A 24,624-nucleotide genomic window follows, 5' to 3' on the forward strand; every position below is an offset into this window, starting at 1 on the left:
GGTATGTTCTCAGTCCAGCACTTGCAAGACTAAGTCATTACACTGTGCTGCTCCCCTCGTAGCAGACCATATGGTAAGGTCCTACTGTGCATGTACTGCCCCAAGGGTCCTACTCACAGATGGAGTGATGAAACCAAAAAGCTGGCTGTGCGGGAGTTCAGTAGGTTTGTTGTAACTGCTTTGCCATGCAACCTTTGCAGTTGCCTTTATGTTTGACCTGTTTTTATACGTCCTGATGAGCTCTGTAAAACAAGTTTATTTTAATTGCCATTCACACAATTCTTATCTTACCATTCTTAATTTTAAGAAGTTAATATGGGAGTTGGGTGGGATAAGTTTTTGCGTTTGCTGCTCTGCAGTAATGACTATTTTGCCTATTTTGGCCCTGAAACAGAAGGAGAAGCCATCTTTTTTTTTGCAGTATTTGCAAAGTGACAGTGGTTATGTTAGCAGTTACTGCAGGTTGGTTGATGCAGTGTAAAATTACACTCTGTTTCACTGGGAAATGAGCCTGTTGGTGTGGCCTGGGAGACAACAGTGCAAGCACCTGAAACAGACGATATTTGAACTCCCTAGAGGATATCGTATAGCTTTTTATCACAGCCCAGTCGTAGCTGACATTTAAAATGTGCAGCAAGAAAGAGGGAGAGAGATTAGGAGACGTCTCTGTAGAGGTACTGCAGCCCATCTGGGCTTTTCAGAGCGAGAAACGGTACCCAACTGGGTATCACTGGATGCTATCAAAACACTTGCTTTGTTGTCTGCTTAAATAATAACCAGGTACACCATGTGTGGGAAGGGATTTTGGGGGGAGAAAAGCGACTTAGCATCAAGCTAAGGAAACAGCAATGCGCTGCTGTTGGGAAGGCTGTGGGAAGAGCCAGGCCTGCTGCTTTCCTTCCAATGCTGAGCAACTTTTCTTGTTTTAGGAACTTTCCGCTGTACTTTCTGTGAGACTGAAGTGGAAGAAGATGAGTCGGCAATGCCCAAAAAGGATGCAAGGACACTCGTTGCAAGATTTAATGAGCAGATTGAGCCCATCTATGCGCTGCTTCGTGAGACGGAAGACGTTAACTTAGCCTATGAAATCCTGGAGCCGGAACCCACAGAGATTCCTGCCCTGAAGCAGAGGTGGGAATCGCGCCTGGTCTTCTCTCACTGCACCGCTTCCTTGTAGTGTGTTCCTTCTCTCCATGGGGCTTTCCCAAACCTTATGCAGTCTCTGGCTGCATTGAGGACTTACTTGTTCAGTACCAACTGTGCAAGCAACTGACAGATTCCCCAAGGAATATGTGGTTTATAAGGAGACAAAGGGTTGTAACCATTTTTTACTAAACAAGGCAGATGGCTGTTCTTCTGGTCAGCTTCCTGCATGTAGTTTTCTGTGAGGTGGGATGCTCAGATTTTCTGTTGCTTGCTGTGCTGCAGCTGGTATGTATACCAAGCCCTTGCCTCAGTATTTAAGAAATGCAAACTGAAGCCCCTGGACAAAGCTCTGAAGGTGCCATTTATGCTGTCTTCTTTTTCTCAAACACTTATCTTTCATCTGTTCGTTTTGCTTCTGCACAGCTTTTGAAACTAAACTATCTGCAGTCTACGCCTTGTATTTCAAATCCACATATTACAACATTCTAGTTCGAAGACTTGTAATAAGGGGGTTTTTTTCTTCTGATTTTCTCCAACTTGTTACACACCTTTGGGAAACTTTCTTCCAGAACATTCCTAGCTGTACAAAAACAGATGATGTTTAAATAATGCAGAAAGATGTGGGGAGCTGTCAGTTCTGTCAGCTCTGGTGAAATGTGATGCACTTCACTCTATTTTAAAAAAAAATTAATTAACACAGGGAAAAAAATGTACCATGAGGGGAAGCATTCCCACAGTGCCTTGGAGTGCTTGGCTTTAGTTAATGGGAGAGGAGCAGAATACACTTTTTTTCTCTCAGGCTAACCTTGAGAGAGAATGTTCCTCATATATTCATGCTAGACAGTTTCTAATTAATATAATAAAAATTCTTTGTCTATTCACAGTCTTTTTCTAGCCAAGAAGGTAGCTATTTTTCCTCATCATTCTGATAGAAAAACAGAAGCAATATAAAGAATGGAAGAGATTTTTCCAAGGTCACTCAGCATGTCTTTGGTAATATGGGGAATCTTTGAAGCCTTTATACCCAAGCTGAATCACTAGACTTTGTTTTAAAATCTCTTTTCTGTAGTTTAAGTAGTAGAACTGGGATAACCCTACCAAAAAGAGAGTAATTTCTCAGTCTTCCCCTTTTGTGTACAGGAAATTATCACAGCAGAAGCTTGGTGCAGTCCCATGATTAAATAGCAGTGCCCACTTACTTGACTCTTAAATACTTAAAAAACATTGTAAATGATTAATTACTCTGTGCAAGGAATGACAAAATAAATAGGCAGCCTTTTAAATGCTTACTTGAACACAACTTGCTTCAGTACATACAATGATTTAATTATTTATTAACTCTTATTAATTCAAAGCAGCTAATTCCATGGAAGCACTGCTGTGAGATTTTTTCAAAGTGCCAAACCCTGGGTTATTTATTCTCTCTGTTTTTATGGAGTCCTGAGTGTCTAAAATCATTGACAAAACTGACATTTGGTGATTCTGAAACAAACGGAAGAGGTCACAAAAAGCCTGCATCTTCTCTTTGCACTAACACAGGCAACTTCATGTGTGTTCAGGAGAGTTTTTAGGAGCTCTGAGCTTCAGCACTGACATTGCATAACTGTCATTCACCTGCCTTGGGGAACTGGGGTAGATCTTCATTTATATTTTCCTAAGAGGTTGTTAATTTTCTTAATCTTGGCAGAGCATGATTAGCCCCACAGGTTTCATAATAAACCTGCTTTACTTAAGCCTTTCTCTGTGGTTTTCAAAAAATTACGGATTTTAATAACCCCTCCATTTTCTTGTGTCAAAATAGCATGATTTCAATTAACAAAAAGTCTTCACAGAATTAATTTTCTGTGGTCATGCTGTCAGGAACCATGGGTTGTCTGTTGTGAAGCTGAAGCTCTTGAGAACAGCACAGTGAAAAAGTGTTTTATTTCAGATATGGCAAAAAAAGAGTTATCCCCATTATGCAAGACCTTTCCTAATAGTCTGGGCAGGATTGAGATGAAAATTTCAAGTTATTTCCCCATTGCACAGTGTGGTTTCTGTGGGCCATACCTCAGCTATGTCAAAGACCATTTATGTTGCCTTTAAAGGCAGCTAAACCACTCATTAAGGGATTTCCATCAGAGGAAATAAAGCAACCGATGGGTAACAGAGCAGATGTAGCCACATCTGGGCCACTGAGCTGCCACAGCTCCTGACTGCAGGGGGCCATGCGAAGTCTAGTCCAAGGTGGGGGAAAAGCAGATCACGGATCTTAAGAGAGAGATATTTCAGAGTGCAGACCCTTCATGTGCACTGTGCTGCCTGTGAGGCAGCTCCTGCACCTGACACCTGATCCGTGGTGGCTAATCCTGTGCTTTGGAACAGGGTTGCTGAACATAAGTTCTATTCTTGCAGAAAGGAGTATTCCCCTGTTCAGGTAGTCTTCAGGTGTTGCTCGTGTCTACGGACAGTGTCGCTCAAAACACAAGGAAGTAAATTGAGGCCCATTTGCAAAGCTCATTGGGGTCCAAAAGTAGACAACAAGTGCTCAGATGGTTCCATCTCAGTGTGGAACATTGCAGTCAATCACTTGAAGTAATTAGTACTGTAGGTGTCTCTTAGAACTGTTACTTTAATTTTTGAAATGTTCCTGACGTCGTGGAATAAGTGTTTCGCTGCAAGATGATACCTTGTAGGAAAAAAAAGCCAATTTCAAGCACAGTTACAGGGGCCTCTGTGCAAAAGTATTATTGGGTAGTTCCTGGCACTTCTGAATATTTAGCTGTCACGCTGCAGTCATGGGGAGGGAGAGCTTGGGGGAGAGCTGCATTGTGCATCTTGTGAGGAAAGTGGATTACATAAAATCGTCAGGGAAACGCTAGTTAGTGATTTTTATTGTGTGGGAAGCAGAGTGGCGCTTTTCACAGAACACACGCCTGTCTTGGAGAGCTGAAAGGTACCAACACTTGAAATAACATGCTGGGAAGAAGGTCTCTATGTGGTTCCTTAGGTTATATAAGCAACACATGCGCATGAGCCTCCTGCCCCAAAATTCAAGGCTGCTGTGAAGCTCTCCTAGAAGAGCTGGCTGCAGGAGAGAACTGCTGAGTGTATGGACACATGCTAACATGGATACTGTGAAGCATTTTGCTAACAGAGCCCAGCTAAATCAGTATTCAGAGGCTCTGAGTAGCCCTCAATCCAAACTGGTGAACAAAACCCCAGTGTTTTTTATCTGGGGGAGAGAGATGTTCACCTACCTGTGTATTTTCCCCTTGCTGTTTCCCCCTAAAATCCAGGAGAATTAGCTCATCAAGAAGTGGTTAAGTCCTTGCTGAACTAAAAAAACCTGCATATTGGTCAGGTCTTCACCAACTGCAACTTTATTTTAAGGTTCTTGATTGGAGTAAAGGTCATTGAGTAGACAGCAGTAACAGAACTGTGCTCACTGATGACAACTGTCAGCTCAGCTGGCATCATCAAGTATCCCTGGTGGATTTGCTCTGGACAAGAGGAGGAGTTGAGACAGGGATGTTACTCATGAAAAACTCTAAGCTAAGTACCACCAGCAGTCAGATGACTGAAATTATATGGCTGAGGGTGGGTACAGTCTGCAGCAGATCTGTTTCTCTGAAAAGATGAAATATTCTGAAGTAGAAGAACAGTCACATTTGGCTTTCCCCACCCCTAGACCAGTGAGTTTCCATTCAGTTGCTTTCCTTGACCTATGCATATGTAGCAACACAGGCCAGAGAGTATTTTAGGCTCATTGCCATCATCAGCGTGCAGGAAATATTCCACCTGATGTCCTCTTTCAAACAGATCCAAGCAGGAATGTTTTTCTCCCTCAGTCTCCTGAGCTAGAATGGGCTTTGGAGGGAAATGTGCTGGCTGCAGCTCCTCTCAGGAGACAAAAGAGGGCTAGGCTTTGACTGCCATACCCTTCGCATCCGTCAGCACCTTTCCTTCTCCAGCTTTTCCACAATGAAGGCTGTTCTGTCTTGCCTCCTCCTGCGCACCATCAGCACACAAATTCCTTTGCCCAGCCCTAGTCCTCTGGTTTGAAGGTGCTTTCTCATCTTTCTTCTCTCCCTGGACTCCCCAGTTCTCCCAGGGCTGTGTTGTGTATAGTATATATATCTCCTGTGTAACACAGGAGAGGTGACTTATGTGTGTTATCACTCACAGTTCACGCAAAGGTTTGAGTTGAATTTTTCTTGGTGAGTTAACGCCTTCTTGAATCCTGTGGTTAATAACAGTTCACAGGTCTGAGCATGCTGGGTCTCTGGGCCTACTATCTGCCGTAGTTAAACTTTAGTACTTTTTTAATGCAGTATAAGGTTGCTGTGTGAAGGCCAAAAAAAGGCTTTTTCAAATACCAGACTGCTGTTTGACTGTGTTTTGCTGCTGTGGCTTTTGTTTCAGGGAATTCTGGAATTTTATGTTTGTTTTTGCATGAGTGGCATCTGCATCTCTAGTGCTGTCTCCTTGTTTCAGTGTCTGTGGTGGATGTTACCACGGTCTTATGTAGGGTTTCCAATTAGAGATCTACAAGTTTCCCAAACTGTCAAGCTGGTGCAGAAATTCCTGGCAGGAGATGTTAGAACTGAGAATGCAAGTTCTTAGTGCAGATCATGGGAGATAACTAATCACAGTTAAAGTAACTAAGGAGGGGCTAAGTAGCTAAGGAGGGGCTTGTTCTGAATGCTCTGTTTTTATCTCTTTGACTTTCACATAGCAAAGAGCGTGCAGCTGGTGCTGGTTCAGGGACAGCAGCTGGCCTTGCAGGTGGACACCATCGGGAAGCATGGACTACAAAAGGACCATCATATGAGGACTTGTATACCCAGAATGTTGTCATCAGCATGGAGGACCAGGAGGATCTTAACCGGTCTGCAAGTGAAGGAAAGCCAGCCAGAGAGAGGCCAATTTGGCTGCGTGAGAGCACAGTGCAGGGGGCTTATGACCCTGATGAAATCAAAGATGGTAAGAAAATCCAGAAAGCAGAAGTACTGCTCTGCTTATACAATGCCTTTACAGTGCTGTCAAAAACATGTTCTCCTGTGTTGTGTACAGCTGCTGCACCCAACCCTCCAGAGTTTGCTCCCCTCCTCTGTGCAAAGCACGTATGAGTAGGTAGATGTGAAATATCCTGGTTTATTAGATCCAGGATTGAAATCTAGGTCAGTAAAGCTGAGCTGTCCATGGAATTTTGTGTGGGCTTCTAAAATGTTAATTAACTGTTATGTCTTCCACCTTGAGAGTTTATTGCTTCTAGATGAAGGTCTTTTCAGTTTCATCTAGAAAGCTGCCTCCCTAATAGGTCACTGCTGAAAAATAACATTTATTAATGTTCAGTGACTCTGAAATGTACCAATCTACCATCAGTGGTTATACATTCCCAGCCTTCTTCTTGCCAGTTGTTTCTCCAAACATGTTATATATGAAGAATACTCAGAAATAAAGCTTCAGCAAGTACAGTAGGAAGGTCTGTCTCCACAGCAGGTGAAAGTTTATTCCTTTCTGTTCGTTTCTCATTATCTTTGCATTTATTTTCATTTGTCTTGAGTTTGGGTTGTCCATAGACCATGATCAAGATCTCGTAACAATTAGTAGAAACATTCTGCTTTGGTATGTGTGGTGTTTAAGCTTACACACTGAAAATAGGGAATGGAGAATGAAAATAGGGAATGGATTTTTACAAGATTGAGTCAATAGATGCAATCTTTTGAGTCAATTGAGGATTATAGACTGAAACTGTTGATGCCCTAGGAAGAAAAGATGGCAAAAGGGAACAACATGTATAAGCATGACACCCTGGAACTAGTGCAGTGCTCAGGAGAGGAGAGGAGTATGTATGTATAGCAGAAGTGAAGAAAATGAATGTGATATAATGGTCAGAAGATATCTAGAGATCTTGGTCACATGTAATGCCTTTCAAGTGTATGGATCCCAAACCATTTTTCCAATAGATTAAACAAAGGGAGATGATTGGCACAACCTCCTCCTGCAGTCTGTAGCAGATGTTGTTGTTACTCACCAGCAGTGGTGAGTTGTCACCCTGTTTTTCTGCTAGACATTCAATTCACCTGTAGTTTTAAATTGACTCTTTGAGATGACTTCTGGTGTACACAGTATAAATGTTTCTCAAGATGCCACTGAAGGACGTGGACGTGGGTATAGCATGATAGCATCACTGCTTAACCTCAGCTGCTGCAGATCAAAGAGGACACTTGTGGAAATAGCCTGAAACTGCTGCTGCAACACGTAAACAGGGAGAAGAGAAACTTGGGACCATTGACAGAAAAGATTCACTGCATGGATCTGACAGGAGCAGTTCTTGCAAGCAGGAGACAGCTCCACTCCTGAGCCACAAAGTCAGATTTTGTGGAGCTACCCAAGGTTGTTGTCATTTCACAGATCTCAGTGTGATGAGCTATGATATTATTTCACAGAGATGGTCTCCCATAGCCTCTTATGCTCCACAGTCACAAGCAGTGAGCTGAGCACAAGGCTGCCAACACAACGCCTTTATGCTTCCTTTCTGTCAGGAATTTGGCAGTGCTCTAATATTAGCAGCCATAGCCATCACCTGTTACTAGAACTTTATTTACAATGAAAACAGAAGTCTGGTGAAGTTAGGGGTGGGTCTTTTGGCCTTTATTTTACCACGGGAAAGTAGTGACCACAAACCCTGGCTTTTAGTGCTAAATGCAGGACTTACTTCCTTAGCTTGCCTGCTTCACAGAATTTTTTCATCTCAAATTGGAAAACATAACCAGTGCATTTCTGACCCCTGGAGGGAAAGGCTAGGGAGCCAACTGCCTGGATGTGGTGGTGAAGCCATGAGGGTCCATGTCTTGGAGGAGTAGGCAAGTGGGTGTTAATGTATGAAGGCAGAATGCCATGCCCTCAGTTCCAACAGTTGTTCATAGGCAGCATCTTCTGGTACATTTTTTGTTCTGGTCTTTTTAAATTTTTTTTCCACACTGCACATAGTTTTATTGGTGCTGGGTGAACTCACAGTCCACTTAGCAAATGAAGGATTAGGAAAGGTTTTCTGTGGAATTCTACTTTCTAAGCAGAACTTTGCCTTTTGAATCTCTGAACTGCAGACACACTGCCTACCCAAACCATATCAAACCTTCCTGGCTATTGTACAGCCAGGCTTACTGAAAGAGGAGCACAGGCCATGTCTGTCAGCTGGGACTCTGCAGTCCCCTTCAAATAAGAGGTCCAGGTAGGGAGCCAGAGAGACTGCTTCAGGGGCTGTTTCAGCTTAGAGAGCAGGAGCTGTTTTAATGCAGCCTCCCATGCTGCACTGCACAGCTTGGCTACAGGCTGTGAGCTGCATCTGCTATATGAAATAGATCCTGCTCCATCCCACCACAATGTTCCTTGAATGAGCTTTTCCCTTCCTGCCTGATAGGTGCACCTCTGACCTTACCAGACACAGCTGCGTTAAATGTTGTTTTGTAACCATGGTTTCCGCATATTCCTTGTCTGCCCAGACCCATTTGCTTCTCCATCTTAATCCTTACAGACAGGTAGTTCAGCAGGACAGGGCCTGGTTTTGGGTTTGTATTTTATGGTCTGTGCTGGCAGCACCTCGTGATCTTGGTCATCACTCCAAGTCCCCCAGGCTGTGGTCAGTCAACATGGAAACAAAGGAGCAAAAAGGAAATGGCCTGTGGGTGTTCACCTGTGAAACAGCAATAAGATACTCGCTCTATCTCTGACAAGTGTCTGCATGGTCTGGGTATCTGAAGCCCAGATTTAGCTCCGAAGAATTGCTTTGCTTTCTGGTCCACTGTAGTGCCTGAGCTGGACACCTCCCTGGGGAAGTCTTTTCCAATGCCTGCCTATCATGTGTTTGTTGTCTTTGCTTGCAAGGTGCTCCTGGCCAAGGCTTCCAGCAGGGAGCCACAGTGACTCCAGGCTTCCCAGCTCCTAGGAAATGTCAGTACTTGTTCTACCATTATGAAAAAAAACGTAACTATGTCTTTTAAGGGAGAGGAGGAGAGGTGGCTTAGAGAAAAGGTGCTTGGCAAGCCGTGCTCAGTGGTGGTCATAATAAAGGTTCAGAAAACCTTCGGGGCCGTCACGCAGATCTCTGTGAGGAAATGACCACGGCCTTGTGTCTCCTTGCAGGGGGCCGGGATCTGGATGCGTTCCAGGAGCGTGAGGAGAGCCGGGCAGTGCTGGATGATAATGAGGAGGTGATGCGTGCCCTGCTTATCCACGAGAAGAAGACGCCTTCTGCTTCCACAGTCACTGTCGGAGGTGCCGCTCCTCTCTCTGGTGGCAACGCTAGTGACTCTGAGAGCGAGACAAGCGAGTCGGAGGAGGAATCCCCTCCCCGCGCTGCTGCCACGGCCACCACAACGTATGGGCTGGAGGAGGAGGAGGAGGATGAAGAGTTTGAGGTGGTGGCAGAAGACCCTACTGTCACAGTGGCTGGGCGTCCACACTCTTACAGCCAAGTGAGCCAGCGCCCTGAGCTGGTGGCCCAGATGACGCCAGAGGAGAAAGAGGTTTACATTGCCATGGGGCAGCGCATGTTTGAGGACATGTTTGATTAACTGATTCCTCCCATGGCATTTTTTAAAAAGTGACTTTTTAAGCCAGAGGCTCCCTAGTAAAACAGAAGACTGAAGCGCATCTTTCCTCCCCTGTGTGCAGGGACACTGCGGCTCAGGACTGCTAATCTCAGGCATCTTGCTCACCAGAGCAGGGGAGCAGGAAAGGTGCATGTGCCAAAACAGGTAGGGAAGGACAAATCTCAGAAGTGAAGATGCTGGCAAAGTAAAAATCTACTGCAGGCTGCGCTGCACAGGCACTGCTGTAACTTTCTCCAAGGCTCTAGCAGCTCCTTTCCCTGATTGCTTAGAGTTGTTTTTTGTTGCAGATCCTAGTGAAGTCCACATCCCTGCCCTCAGAGGACGTAAGGGCTCCATAGTCTGAGCAGAGTGCTCTGCAGAGGAGGGTGTAACATACAGCTGCCTATGATCAGTGAGAGGAGAGGGGAGCGCTTTGCTGATGCCAAGCTTGGGCAAGGCTTGTAGCTGGCCTCCTGCCAGCAGCCACTGGCCACCAGAGTGGCTGTTTCTAAGCAGGCCTGTAGGCAGCAGCCTTTTCTTGCTCCCATTCACTCTGTGTTGGCACTCAGAACCTCAAGGTCAGGTGTAACCTGAAACATTCAGAGTGGAAACCCTGGCAGGCACACACAGTCACCCTTTGTCAGTGTAACAAATGCCCTCCATGGCTCTGAGCTGTCAGAGTGCTCTGACTAACCAGGAGAAACCTTCATTTTCCAGTATTGTTGCCTGTTGCTTCTGCCTAGCCCTTTCTAAACTCCAGTGTTGCAAACAGTTCCTAGGGCAGGGCTGCTGTCAGGCAGTGCAGAGAAATGGCGTAACTAGTTTTTATTTGCAATCTCACCGGGGCTGTATGATTTTTAGAGGAACTATACAATTTTGAATTCTGCTTTGGCACACTCTTTTACCACAGAAAAACATTTATCAGTGCCTATAGAGCAATATAATGTTTGTAATGTTTTTCTCTTTCAATTGAAAATGTTGCTTTTTTAAAATTGTTGACTTTTCCTATACAGTACTACAATAAAACAAAATGATAAAAGAATTCTGTGTTCCAGAGGGTGGAGGCTGCATTATGTGCTGTTCCACTTACATGGGCAGCATAAATTTGCTGTTCACTGAGATTGTAAATCTGTTTTATACTAACTATGCTTTCTATGTTCTGCTAACCTTGTAATGCCTCCTTTGTGGTTTGATTTTTGGCTTCTTGATATTTTGAATCCCCTCTTTTTTAAATAGTATTTTAAATTTTCTTTTAGGTCATTTTCAAGAGGAATAAATAAACATAAACTTCTCCCCTTTGTCATCTTTCAGTTTGTCATGTGCCTAGTTGGGAATATTGTTTCCTTATCATTTTGATTTACTCAATTCAAGGAAAAGAAACAACAATTTGAGCTCTCCTTTGAGAGAAGGATTATTTGAAATCCCACTGCACTTTTGTTCTCCTTACTAGAGCTTCCTTGAATGCCTCCTGGAATCTCCTGCACTTCCAGGAAGAATGTTTCATTAACTGGTGCCGCAGGAGGCCCTTCTTGATCAGCACTTCCCTTTCTTTCCTTTTTCCTCAAGTGAAAGCTGATGGTAGAGGTCTCACAGACATCATGTTGCTAATTAAAATGGTATACTGGTGTAGACAAACCTCCAGGATCTGGTATCAAGCTTCTAGATAACAAGTCACAGAGCTTGGAATTGGAACAGTGGTTTTTAGGGCTTGCCTTCCATCTCTCATCTGCCACATGCAGCCCTCAGGAGGACTGGAAAGGTCAAGGTACTTGAGCAGATGCCGTCAGTGTTTCCTGCCCTCTCTAACAGCTCCTGGCATTCAGAGAGGATGGCTGCTCTGCTCCATTCCAGCCAGTTCAGGCTGTTATCCATACACTGCTGCTTCCCTGTTGTGACAAGCTCTGTTTGAATGAGCAGGAGCACGTACAGTCGATAGTGTCCTCTTTCTTTTCCTGCAGCTGAAGCAGAGCTCTACACACATGCCAGGAGGGAAAGAACAGCCGCTGCAAGCAAAGCCAGGCACTGCCAGCAGGTTGGTGCTAATGCAAGGGATAAAGCCATCAATTCTGAGGAAGGCCCAGCCATTTCCTTTGCCTGCTGGACCACATGTGCTGCATTAACGATAACCCAATAACACTGTGAGTGTGGTCAAGCGCTGAAGCCTTCCTGGGTTCATGTTCTAAACCCATTCAAACCAGGTTCTGTGTCTGCTTCCAGCTTGAAGTGCGTTTTATCTGATGAGTGATATCTGAGAGTTGAAGAAGCACTTGAACAACGCTCTCAGGCACATGGTGTGATTCTTGGGGCTGCCGTGTGCAGGACCAGGGGTTGGACCTCGATGATCCGTGTGGGCCCCTTCCAGCTCAGGGGATTCTACAAGTGGGTGTGCATGAGGCCAGGGCGCTGCAGCTCAGGCTGGAAAGCGAATTGCATTTCTTAGGCTGCTCATACTTCTTTTCCCAAAGGTCAGAGATACTTCTCCCAGCTGGGCAACAGCTGCCTCTGTTCCTGCTCCTGTTGCCGATCAAGGAAACTGCAGTAGAGCGATGCCCTCCCTGGCCCAGCACAGGGCAGGCCAGAGCAGATCAGTTAAGCTGTTGATGGAGGGAAAGTACACTGTCAATCCTGGAAAACAGGAATGTTATAATCTTTTTTACTAAGCTGCTGAAAATTGGTTTCCTTCATCCAATTCTACTTTTCCTGTGTTGGTTTCTTCTTCAGACTCAGATTGAACAGACTTGCTCTGTGAGAGTCAAGGGATTTGAAGATTCCCCTGGAGGAATCCTGCAGGGCAGAAAAATAGCATCACCTCCTCTGTGAGACTTCTAAGGAGCTGTGCCTTGGTGATGCCTGCAGCGCCAGGGCATGCTGCAAAGTTTGTCAGGGCCTGGGGGGGAGCAGCCTGCTGTGTTTGGGTCTCTGTCTCCCACTGTGCCTCTGTAGGAGGAGAGAGAAAATTGTCTTGGGAATCAAATGCAAGACAAAGCCTTCATGGAAATGGACAGTTTATGAGCAGGTGGAAAGGCATGTCAGCAGCAGGGCAAGCCAGCAGGCTGTCCGGGGGCAGGTTTTGAGGAGAAGCAGCAGCAGCCCCATTCCTTTGCTCTGGTATGTGTCAGCGTAAACAAGGGAGGCTGTGGGCTCTGTGCTTTGGAAGAGGGAGGTGTCACTCACTGCTGCAGATAATTGCTCTGGGCTGCCCAGGACTGGTATTGCCTTATCCCACTGGAAGCCCTGGGCAAGGTAACTATGCCCCAGGCTTGTTCACAGGAGGCTTGGGAGTATTGACAATACACAGGCAAAGATCCCAAAGCATCACAATACACTCCATACAACACAGCCTCTTCTCCAGGAGCGCAGGAGCCAGGGCTGAGCTGAGCTGCCTCCAAAATAATGATCAATATTTACAAAGTCCGAGAAGATCATCACTCATACAGTCTTGATAGGAGGCGTAACCAGATGCTGTTTAAGAAGTGATTGCACAGAAAGTCATGGAGAGGCCACTGCTAAAAGGAGTGGCAGTAGGGAGTGATGTCTGAGTGCTGGTGCTGCCTGCCTGCTCCCTCCTAGCAAGCAGAGCATCGGCTGTGCTGTTTGGGACTACAATCCTGTCACTATGGCAGAGCTATTTTCTCTCTCTCTCAAAGATATCCTGAGCTTTTGCCTGTTTGGGATACCTAAATGAGCTGCCAGAAGGTGGTTTCTTATTTACCAGCATTTAGATTGAGAGAACGAACCTAATTCATATTTAAACAAAAATCTGATTTTGGAAGCACCTGCTGTATCATTAAAAACCATTAAGACAGTGAATATTTGTGCAACCATCCTGAGGCAGGAGACAGAGAGACTCTGAACGAGATGCTTTAAATATAACAGGTATTTTTGCTTAAAATATGTTTGTGACCCAAATATAATTTAATTTCCATGCCTTTGAACAGTTAGATGCTAATGAAGCAGCCGGGGATGGCAGCGAGGAGGCTGAGCCAGCCGCATTGGAAGCGGCTCGGCTGCACTGCAGTGCCTTAGAGACCCTGTGTGCGCTTCACCCCGGCTGCGCGCAGCCACCAATGCGCAAACCCTGCCCAGAACTGGCCACAGCAGCGCAGGAAACCTTGGGCAGCTCAGCCAGAGAAACAGGCAGGCATCCAGCCTGGAAATTAAGGCTGATCAAATGCTGTTCCACGAGCATTAATGTCTGTGTACAAAAAAAAAAAAGGTGCATCTGGCAAGGAGGAAAAATCACATCTCGTACAGATGTGATTAAAGCCCTAACATACTGCTTCTGCTTATTTTTCACCTGGAATCTGTATCACCAGCCTCTGCTGTCCCATTACGTGCTGGAAGAAGGAGAGCGAGCAGTGCTAATTTTGCAGTGAGCTAAAATTGTGCGTACAGCTGAGAAGCCTGGCTCAGTTCCCCCTGCTAGAGAGATCCTCCTAGTCTTAAACTCTTATTTTCTGCACTTCTGACAATGAAAATCTGCCTGATCCAATGCTAAGTTTGCTAGACAAACTGTTGGTGGAGTCCACGCTTTTTCTGTGTTTCCATAACGTGCATTATGGGGTTACAGATACTCCAAACACCACGAAGCATTGCGACCAGCTGACCTGGGAACACTTAGGTTACAGTGTCTGAACCAGCCCTGTCCCATATGAGGGAGTGATTGATTGGGTCATTTTGGTCAGATTATCCACACCTGCTCTTTGCGAAGGTGCTGGTTGTTGTTCTCCGAGTCAGTGCTGATGGATTCTCATAAACTCAACCCCTCTGTGATCACACATGGGTGTGAATTTAAAATTAAGTTTCAAGCCTTTTATCACCACCACCACCAAGCAGCTCTGGCTTGTGCTGTGTCTGCTCTTGGGACATGTGGCACTGTCATGCTGAGGTGCACCATGCAGATCTGAGCCGTGGCTGCCTCAGGCTGTACCACGTCCTGGCAGAGAGGTTTTCATGAATGGTACGTCTGTGCTTTCTCTGGAAGTGAAGCTTTGGCTGGGCTTAGGCCCTTTAATTTCCTACAGAGGGCATGGAACTGACATCAGCTCCAGGCTGGTCACTCCCTTTCACCCATTCTTTGCTGCTTGAACTAGGTATGCTTTGGTAGGACTGGGTTTGATTTTCTTTTTTTTAACACTTGTTCTTTTTGTTCCTTGAGAATATTTTGAGCTGCTGGATTTCTCATGTTTCCCTGCTGCTTCTAACAAGAAAAAAACATTTTTTTAGTGCAAATGAGGCTGTAAAATCTTTTTAAGGAGACATATCTGCTCTCCCTGCCCTGTCACCACAATTATTCTTCCATTGCCATGCAGTACTTTCTTCCAAGATGTATGCTTTCAACATCTCTCAGCCCTTCTGGTGATGTCAGGAGATGAAAACTATTCCCATTACAACAGGGAAGAATAGAGGGAAATGGAGTTAGAGGAAAATAGGGCCTTTAGAAAGTGGTGCATCATGAGGGAAATTTCACTTTCACATACTCTCCCAAGCCACATGGGTGCTGTATCCAAGCAAGGAAAAATACAATGTGCTGAAGAGGGACTTGGCTTATGTAGCACTTATCCTGGTGTATTCCCTTGCCTCTGAGGCCCATTATGAAGGGTAATATTCTCCAAGTGTGCCAACATTTTGTAAGTTATATAAAGGCACCAGCAAGGTCCCAAGTTACCAACCAACTTCTGCAGGAGCCTTCAGGTCTGTTTGAAGGGTCTGACTCCCGCTTTCGCCATGTGGAAAGGTTCGATGCAAAAGTACCTCGCAGCAATTAGTTGCAAAGCCAAATTCAGTTGTCACATTAGAAAAATACCTCTTTCTTTAAATGTTTCACCTGAATGTGCTGTTATGTCTGTGTATGAGAAACAAACACATGAAGTCGTGCAGGGGGCTGCCCAGCCCTCCTCAAACACGTCTACCTTTGGGAACATTAAGGGATAAGGACTTTTGTATGGTTTACGTAGGAGCTAAGAACAGCAAATGATTGTAGGAGTTTTTGTTAACTAGACAATTGTCTTGTCATAGCAGCCTGCCTGAAGTCCAGACTAAAAGCGCTGCTCTCCACAGACAGCAGACATGGGTTCTTACAGAACACCTGTCAAAATGCCACATTTTCAGCACTTTCAGTTTTGGGTGTGTTTTTCTTTAACTCTTTGCAATCTTTGCTCCTCATGGAGCAGGCACAAGCATCTTTTGGTGCACTTATGGACCAGGTGCTACCACAAAATAAAGACCTTCAGCTTGGCAGAGCTCCTTGCAGGATTGCTAATTCACATGCTAATGGGATGTGCCCCAGGAAAGGTGTGAGTCAAGCCATTAGAAACATGCAAAACAAGCCAAAAGAATACTGTGTGCGAAGCAGCTTGTTCAGTGGTCAAAACAGATGAACAGGAGATGAACAGGTCCGGGTTTGCAGAATGTGTAGGGCAGACTACAGTGGACATAAAAACTGCTTCACACCTAACTCAGTCATAAAAACAGCATCAACACTGTAAGTCCATGTTGGAAGGGAAATAAATCATGCATTACTAAGAGATTATTTATAATGTTTGCTGAGTAGAAGGGTGCAGTGAACTAGAACCTTTCTCTGGCCCATACAAAAGACACTTTGGCACCTGGGGATGTAACAGTGAAGCAGAAATGGGAACAGTTCTGACCTCACAGCTGCTGATGGATTGATCTGCACAGGAAATCCAGCATTTTTTAGCACTAGAAGAAGCCAAATGTTCAGTGAGACCAGTGCAGTCTGTGCTGTAGCCGTGACAGCTGCAGAAACAGAGAGTGAGCTGTTGTGATTCAGATACTCATGCTTGTCCCCTCTGTTTTTTACAGGAGCCATGGCCATGCTGCAGGATTCATGGAACACATTAACAGAAAGAGCTCTACGTGGAGCATGGTCTGTTAGAGATGTTTACTTCCCTACCTTCCTGGCCTCACCACTTCTCCCAGCCCTCCCCTTGTATTTTGAAGAGGAAAAATATGAAAAATAATGCATTTTCCCTTTAAACATGGGGAAACATGGGGAACAAAACAGATGATACCCAATCCTGTAGCTTAATGGTAAGGAATCAAGGAGAAAATGTGGTTGCAGGTGACTCTCAGTCTATCTCGCTGGTAACTTTTCCTCGCACCAAGGGCTCTAACTATACAAAATCACAGAATCTCAGAGGGCCTCACAGGAGAGCAGGAGTTGCACTGCTTGAGCTTGGGTGGACTCTCCACTCCAACCCATCCCAAGGGGACACAGCAAGGGGCTCCCACATACATTTCCAAGGCACTGTACAACTGAAGGGTGAAATCTCTGCAAAAGTGTAGAGGAAAGTGAAGAAGTATCAGGAGAGCAATAAACAGGGCACTTACCTCCTCCTTAATCACAGCCCAGCCTTTAGGAGGTCTGCAGGGAGAACTAATGGATTAAATACAGGTATTAAATGAAATCTTGGAAACATTTCCCTCACCTGGCAGGACTGAGAGGCTGATGATAATGAGAGAGTGCTCCCAGGGCATCTGAGCTGTAAAGATGACCAAAGGAGTGAGGGCCACAGTCCTCCTAGATGGCCATGGGATTTAATAACCTGGGTTTGCCCTTTTGCTGCCAAGGCCAATCTTGAACTAGGGCAGTGTGAACTGCCCCTCAGGTCACTGTAGCTCAGCTAAGTATGAGAGGTTATCTGCTTTCTCCTTTACTAAGTGAATGGTATGGTTGGAGTCCCTTCATGACCAGGTGGTTTGCAAGTGTTCACAGGCAGGGCAGCTCTTCCCACAGCTGAACCAGCACTGTGAACTCAACTCCAAAAACTAAGCTTCAAGGGCTGTGGGCAAAGCTAACACGTCTGTTGGGAGAAAGCAAATCATGTTAATAAATGGTATAATAATTCAACGTATTTTCTCAATATAAGGCTAAATTAAAGTAATACACTTCTTAGGGACAAATCAACAGCAATCAGACTAATCAAAGTGACGTCTAAAATAATCCAACACAAGTAGAAAATCCTATTTAGCTAAGTAATGATACCAGTCATTTTATTCAGTCACTTTCAGAGTATAAAGAGAATCCTTCATCTTTGAAGTCAGTGCCATTAGTTTCTGCAGCTCCTTTTCTTTTTCCTAGCACACTTCCCCTTGCTCTCGGTGGGTCACTGGCTAGGATACCTGTTTCCCACAGTCCTGCCAGCACCACCCAAATAAAACCTCAGCAGCAGTCCTGCTCCATCAACACACACCATTTAGGTGCTGAATTAGAGGTTGCTGGAGCATTACTGCGAGTTGAGAGTTCCCCCTTACATTTTAGACCAAATCACGCTGCGCTTGCGGCTGCTGCTGCCGTACTGGCAGTGGGGAAAGGCCAGGTCGATGAGGTGTAGCCAAGATCAAGGTAATGATCAGGTCTGCAAAGAGCTGTGCTGGGTATAGCTGTTGTGGGACTGTGGGTGACAGTGACAACACAGCAAAGCTGGCCCTGCCAGTGGGACCTAATGTCATAATGCAAGCAGCAGTAATTAAAGCAAAGCAATGGAGTATTATTTTAATAATGCCCTCCCCCCCTTAAAAGAGCTTCTGTTCTCAGACTCCTGAGCTAATTCAGCCCACTGGTCCCACTGAAAAGGCTGTATCAGAACCATGCCTCCTCAACAGGTGGCCCCAGGTGAAAAGGGGATGGAGGAGATGAGCATAGAAATTGACAGCTAATTCGTTCATCAAATACACACAGGCTTTGCCATCTCCTTACCAACTTCTAACACACACAGTCCCACCATTTTTATCACTATGGAATTTTTTAGATCCTTGGCTTCTTTTGAATGCAAGTAACTTTTAGCTCACTACTAATTTCCCTCCTTTTGTAATTTTATTTCTGAAATTAGGAATTGACATTCCTTCTGTCTGTGCTGCTGAGAAGCAGTTATGCCTTTATACAGCTATGATCTACCTGCTGTGACTTCTGGAACCATATTCTTCCTGCCCAGGAATCTCCAAACTACAGAAATGTTTTTGACTCATTTCTTTTGCTCTTGTACCAGACTCCTCTGGTTTTTATCCCTAGAGCCCCAGCAGGGAATTAAGTCTTTTCCTTTGGTCCTTGGCTGTGCCATCCCCTCCATTGCCCTGGTGTCAAGGAGAAGCCCATACACAGGAAGCTTCTTCAGAAACTCTCCATTGGCCTGTGTTGCTTTTCTCCAGCTGTGGAGATAAATGACAATGAAGTCACTCATCTGCTACATGATCTGCCATCTGGATTGACTATCCCCCATACAGAAGGAAGTTAACATGAGCTGAGGGATTCCAGTACATCTCAACAGTTCTATTGTAAGTGAACTTTAGGATTAGATGCAAAAGCTATCACCGTGCCTTTGCAGCACCAGAGGTGCTGGAGATGTAAATTTAAGGATGTAGTAAATATAACTACCTGAGCTATGGCTTCCCAGGGGCACCATGTCTTCTCTCTCTTTCCTCAGTCTGGACACTGGCAGATCATCCAAGGGCTCAGCTACTCAGGTGAGCAGAAAATCTCAATAACATGGAACATAATAGAGAACAAAGAGTAAAAGTGCTGCGGGGGTTCTGCAGAGTGGGAGTGGGGACCTGGGAACATTCGTTCCTTGTTCCTCTTGTTCCACTAGCTCCTGCACTCTCCAGTTCCCAGTCAGCAGAGGCCTGTCCCAGTGCCACCACACAGCACTGCTCCCAGGGCATGAGGCAGCATGGCACAGAGATACATGGATTGCTCTGGAGTAGCAGGAGTGCCATCAAACCAGATGCCTTTACACATCTGCCTTTACACAGAGAATTGTATACAAAGCACCTCATGTGTGTGCTGAACAAAGCTCACTGGCCCCGTGGTTTAATCTCTGTTAAAAAGCTGCCAAAGTGCTTCTGGACCACCGCTGGTAATGGCAGCAGTGGCTGGGCTTGCAGTGTAGGACATCCAAGCCATTACACCAGCCTGGACGTGAAATGCTACTACGAGGGCCAGCTCCCATGTCTCCATCTGCAGTGCAGCACGCCCGCAGCCTGGTCAAATGATCTATGAGAAGCTGGGATTTTATTATATTTTAGTTTATTATTATATTTTCAAGTATGTATGTCTCCACAACAGTACCTGGCAACTTGCTGACCCAGTTGGGTGACAGGCACTGTGGGACACTCAATCACCAGCAGAGTGGCACTGTCAGCAACGGAGAGGGCTGCTGCAGGCTGCTCAGGGGGGCATTGATCCTGTGAGCTCAGGGGAAGAGCCTATCCTTAGGGAAAAATGGGAAATAATCACTCAAAGGCGTTCCAGTACTTCTGGAGCCATGCAATCGAGGGAGCCAAACACCCTTCTTGTATCACAGGCTTTCTTTTTCATGCAGCCACCAAGTCTCAACTGAGATTTTTTTTCCAGCTGTGCTGGTGGCATATGCCTGCGGGGGGATTTTGAACTGTAGGATTTAGCTGTACCAGTGCAAAATCCCTGCTGTAAACAAGGCTGATGTCTGTATCTGTCTTTCATTCTTGTAGCAGCCCTTTCCTCTCTCCCCCTTCTCCTCTCTAATAAAGACATCCTGGCAAGCTTCCTGTTTTTCAAGAAGGCTCATAGCTGCCAGTTGCCCTGGCTTTGGCTTCATGTGTGCCTCTTCCTCTGCCCCTATTAATTCCCCTGTAAATCGGATCACGATGAAAGGGAAGCGGCAGTGTAATTTAATTGTCCTCCGAGCAGAGCACAGTGGAGAGGGATGCTGGCAAGGAGAAGTCCTGCTCATAAGACGCCCTTTTTATCCCTGTGTTTTACTCTGACGGGGCGGGAAGCGGGGGTTGGGTTGGGTTGTGTCTCAGCATTAGCTTTCTCTCTTTAGGTCCCTTCTCGTAATGCCCAGGAGTGAATCGTGGAAGTTTGCTGTGCTGCAGCTTCTCCCCATCGGGAGAGCAAGAAAATCGAGATGTCCTTGCTCTGTACTGGATATAGGAGTGGGGGATGGAGATTAACTAGGCAGTCATTGGACAGAACTCTGAAATATAACATTCTCCCTCATTGTGGCTGTCAGGCAGCTCCGTAACTTGGCAGAGCACCGTTGGATCCTGTCCTGTCTCCAGCGAGTGGGAGTTGGGGATGGAAGAGGGGTGGGGAGCAGAGAGATCTGTGTCAGAAGTATTTCCAGCAGAGAGGCAGGCTCCTTAGCACAAAGAGCAGGGGCAGCAGTTGCTGCAGCTGATGCGGGTTGTGAAATGGCTCTGGAGCGTAGTTTAAATGCACAGAGACTCAGACACACAAACCAACTACTTTGGGTAGGAAGGCACTGGACACAAACCAAGCCCAAGCACCTCTGTGTAACTGAACTGCTTCCCCCAAGAAAACTCGTGGTAAGGCACAGCTTTTCCATTAGGGCTTGCTGGGATGCCTGCTTCCCTATGCTGTGTAGAAGCAGGGAGAGCTGGACAGCTACTCTGCTCCAGCTGATGCACAGTGACATGTTTGCCATTTCATCTTCCTTGAGCTTTTCCTTGAGAACAGTGTTGGCTCTTTTCTTCCTCTTAACTTCTTTGAATTCCACTAAAACTTCTACCTGTCTCTAAACCTTCAGGAAATAGTCTCTAACAATTGGGAGATTACATTACAATTATGTTTTACTGGGGAGCTACTATCTGGTATGGTGGGAAAGTGCAAGGAAGGTGTTGAGCTGGAGTTGAGGGGCACTGGGATCCCGCTTTGATCTCAGGTGAATTTATTCTCAGAGACCCTGACACTGACGTGTGAGCTCATGTATGATGGAGAGATACGCACCAGGGACTTCCTGCATGAAGGTGGAGGATCTTGCACAGCTTTCCTTGCCCAAATGGCTGGAACAAGATGGGAGAGGAGAATGGGGCAGCCTTGAGCCTCTCTAACTGAGGAGCTGAAACTCTAACTGCTGCCTTGACTAGCCATCAGAAGGGGTCTGCTATGAATTAATAGCTGCTAACCTGAATTTAAACAGTCACACATAAAATGTGCAGCACCAGTGGGAAGCTCTCACTAGCCCTTCAACTGCTACCAAACAGTCAAAACCATCAGCTATAATTACAAGCATGTACATTTTCATGGTTTAGATTGTTCTGTGCTCTCTGGCCTGAAATTCCCAAGCTGGTTTTCACTTCCTCTTCCTCACCAAGACGAAAAGGTCTTGCTGGTAAAATATCCTCTTTCCACACTTTAAAATGTCTGCAGTAGAAAATGTACATGCTTCTGACTTTCCCTCCAGGTGTCTGGCAATTTAATTAATCCCAAGTCACATTTGAATATCTTCCAAGACAGAGGCATAACACTAATCCACTTGCATAGGAGAAGGCATGAGGATAATTGCTTCTGTGCCTCTTAGTATGGGGAGAATGTCTGTCAGATGGAGAGCCACTTCCTTACATATTTCTGATGAATTACTGATTCCATTTAAATCCTATAAAATAGTTATGTAAGTTGATCTGCTCTTGAGAATTTTGGCCCCTGAATTATTGCTGGATCAGATGCCTATTGGTGGAGAGTGTTCACCCTGTACTACAGGCTGCCTGTCTCTGCAACTGAAAGAGGGCAGGTTTAAGTTGGGTTTTAGGAACAAATTCTTCACTGTAAGGGTGGTGATGCACAGGCACAGGTTGCCCAGAGAAGCTGTGGATGCTCTAACTCTGGGAGTGTTCAAGGCCAGGTTGGATGGGGCTTTGAGCAGCCTGGTCTAGGGGAAGTTGTCCCTGCCCATGGTAGAGGGGTTGGAACAGGATGACCCAAACCATTTTGTAAACATCAGGGTGAAATGGACTGGTAAAGATCTCCCATGGGCTGTCCCTCAGCTGCCTGGATTAGGCTATTCTTCTGACCAAAAGGGATAGGAAATGCTTTGCCAGAATGCAGCCTTTCTGAAATCCTGCCAGAAGCAGATAGGAGCAAGGATGTACCTGGTTTATCAAGTGACTTCATCTACTGTGGGACTGTGCCTGGTTCCCTGTGACTCCTCAGTAACTATGTGCTCATGGCCACCAGGTCCCCTGCTCCTTGCCAGACCTGGAGTAATTTTTCCTGATTTGGAGTTGGATATTCATCTGCCAGGCAGCTCTAATGGTTAACACCAAATCTGTGTCTAAATCAAATGCCAAGTTCAAACACAAGGACAAGTTGATCACCAAGGACACAGCTGCTGAACAGGTAGAATAAGAGATGCAAACCAGAACAGTAGGGAAACACACTCTGACACTTGAGATGTTTATAACCCTGACTATTTACAGTGAGATGTCAAACATAATTTGAAGATTACCAAGTAGTCTTGCAATGAAACAAGCAGGAGAAAAAACAGCAACTAAAAACATGTGTGAGATGCCTCTGAGCCCGGTCACTCCAAGGATGGTTTAGAAAGGATGACATAAGTCTGACAAACCCCTTCAGTTCCCGTCATAAGGAACTGCAATACCAGACAAACTAAAAATACAATCTGATTTCTGGTGCACAGAGGACTAAATCCCATTGCTGCATCTCCACTTGACCTGCAGGATGTCCCAGTCTGTCACTGCTTCTGATGGGTTTTTCTTCTAAGTAACAAGCCACACCGAAGTCCCTGCTGGGAAAAGTTAGATATTGACAGTGGTCACCACAACCTTGAAAGCTTAATGAGTAACTCTTTCTGTATATCCTACACAAAGAGGATATATATTTGAGTAGACCAAACTGAAAATACCGTGTCTCATTTTGCCTGTGCTCACAGCACTCTTCTCTAGCACTGTGTGAATGGCAAGTTCCAGGAAAAACACTCAAGGTGAAGGTGAGGCTGTAAGTACACGTGCCTGTGTTTGTATGTATACACATTTATCTAAACAGACCATTAAAGTACTTGTAACAAAAAGAAATACATAACTTGTCTCTAAGATGTTCTCCTCTGCACAAGAGGCGAGGTGTGGAATTCAGTGCCCTTAGGTGAGGTTGTCTTATCATCTCCTGTATTTATGTAAAACCAAGTTAACACAAGGCTTACCTGATTTTAAACCTTGTTCAAAGCTGTCAGGCCTAATGCTCCAGCTGTGTGCCTGTGACTTAATAGCACTGGAATCTATGTGTCATCTTGAGTCTAAGAGATTTCACTGGGATTTGATGATAAGGTACATGGGGTTTCTGGTACTAGCTGTTGGAGGGAGTTCATCTATTCTGCATAGAAATATGCACATTTTAATTTCTTGTCCTCATTGCTTGATGAATAGGCAACCTTGGAAGGTGGTCAGAGCATTTTTGATTGGTGCCACTCTGCCTGCAAAGTCTGAAGTTGGAGGTGGGGAGCAGAAGTGAGCCTGCGATCATGCTCTTGGCACTGTAGCACAGACTCACAGCCTGGGTATTAGAGCAGCAGCAGGAAGCAAGTGTGTCCAATTCCTTTACAGGATGTGATTTCCATGCTCATCAGATAGTGGAAACTGGAATAAATAGAATTAATGATCTCTTGGGACCATTACAGACAGTGTCAGTGGGAGTTCCTTAGGCAGAACAGCCATACTTTCTCACTCTAAGTGCCCTTAAAGGAGTCAACAAGTGTGCAAAGAAGGAAAATCCTGCTGTTATCCCACACTTTCTCCAGCCATCTTCTACAGCAAATGCTCACAAACGAATGAAGGATGAGATTGAAAGCAAAGATGGAAAGAAAAGTTCAGGACTCCCACTGGAGAGAGGATGCTCCAGAAAAATCACTGCTAAGGATGGTACCAGTCCTGGAAGACTGAAAAATATTCAGAGTGATTTTAAAGGGACACAGAAATCTGACAATTACCTAGAGAGGAGCAAGGTGCAGAGCAGGACCCTGTAATAGCTGGATATGCCTGTTTCTTGGAATACATGCTGCTGTCCTCCAAGTTACATCATCCTCAAAGGGATGTATTAACACTATAGGGTGGCAAACCCCACAAGGCTACTGTCACTTCTGTG

The 24,624-nt window shown here is 45.4% G+C and overlaps 1 protein-coding gene across 3 annotated transcripts in view; it reads left to right on the forward strand.

Moving 5' to 3' along the window:
* The window catches only part of GTF2E1 (general transcription factor IIE subunit 1), a 49,788-nt gene extending 38,698 nt beyond the window's left edge, over nt 1–11,090 (forward strand). For 2 of the 3 annotated variants that reach the window (XM_050332135.1, XM_050332136.1), the window contains exons 3-5: nt 930–1,131; nt 5,864–6,111; nt 9,277–11,090. In XM_050332135.1, coding sequence (XP_050188092.1) covers nt 930–1,131; nt 5,864–6,111; nt 9,277–9,707 — 881 coding nt within the window. In that variant the 3' untranslated portion in view covers nt 9,708–11,090. The remainder of the gene's footprint in view (nt 1–929; nt 1,132–5,863; nt 6,112–9,276) is intronic. The other variant, XM_050332134.1, reaches the window with a different exon arrangement.
* Nucleotides 11,091–24,624: the final 13,534 nt, after the last annotated feature.

The sequence above is a fragment of the Myiozetetes cayanensis genome, unplaced genomic scaffold, assembly GCF_022539395.1.
Source record: "Myiozetetes cayanensis isolate MyiCay16 unplaced genomic scaffold, myiCay2020 scf5-8, whole genome shotgun sequence".
NCBI lineage: Eukaryota > Metazoa > Chordata > Aves > Passeriformes > Tyrannidae > Myiozetetes > Myiozetetes cayanensis.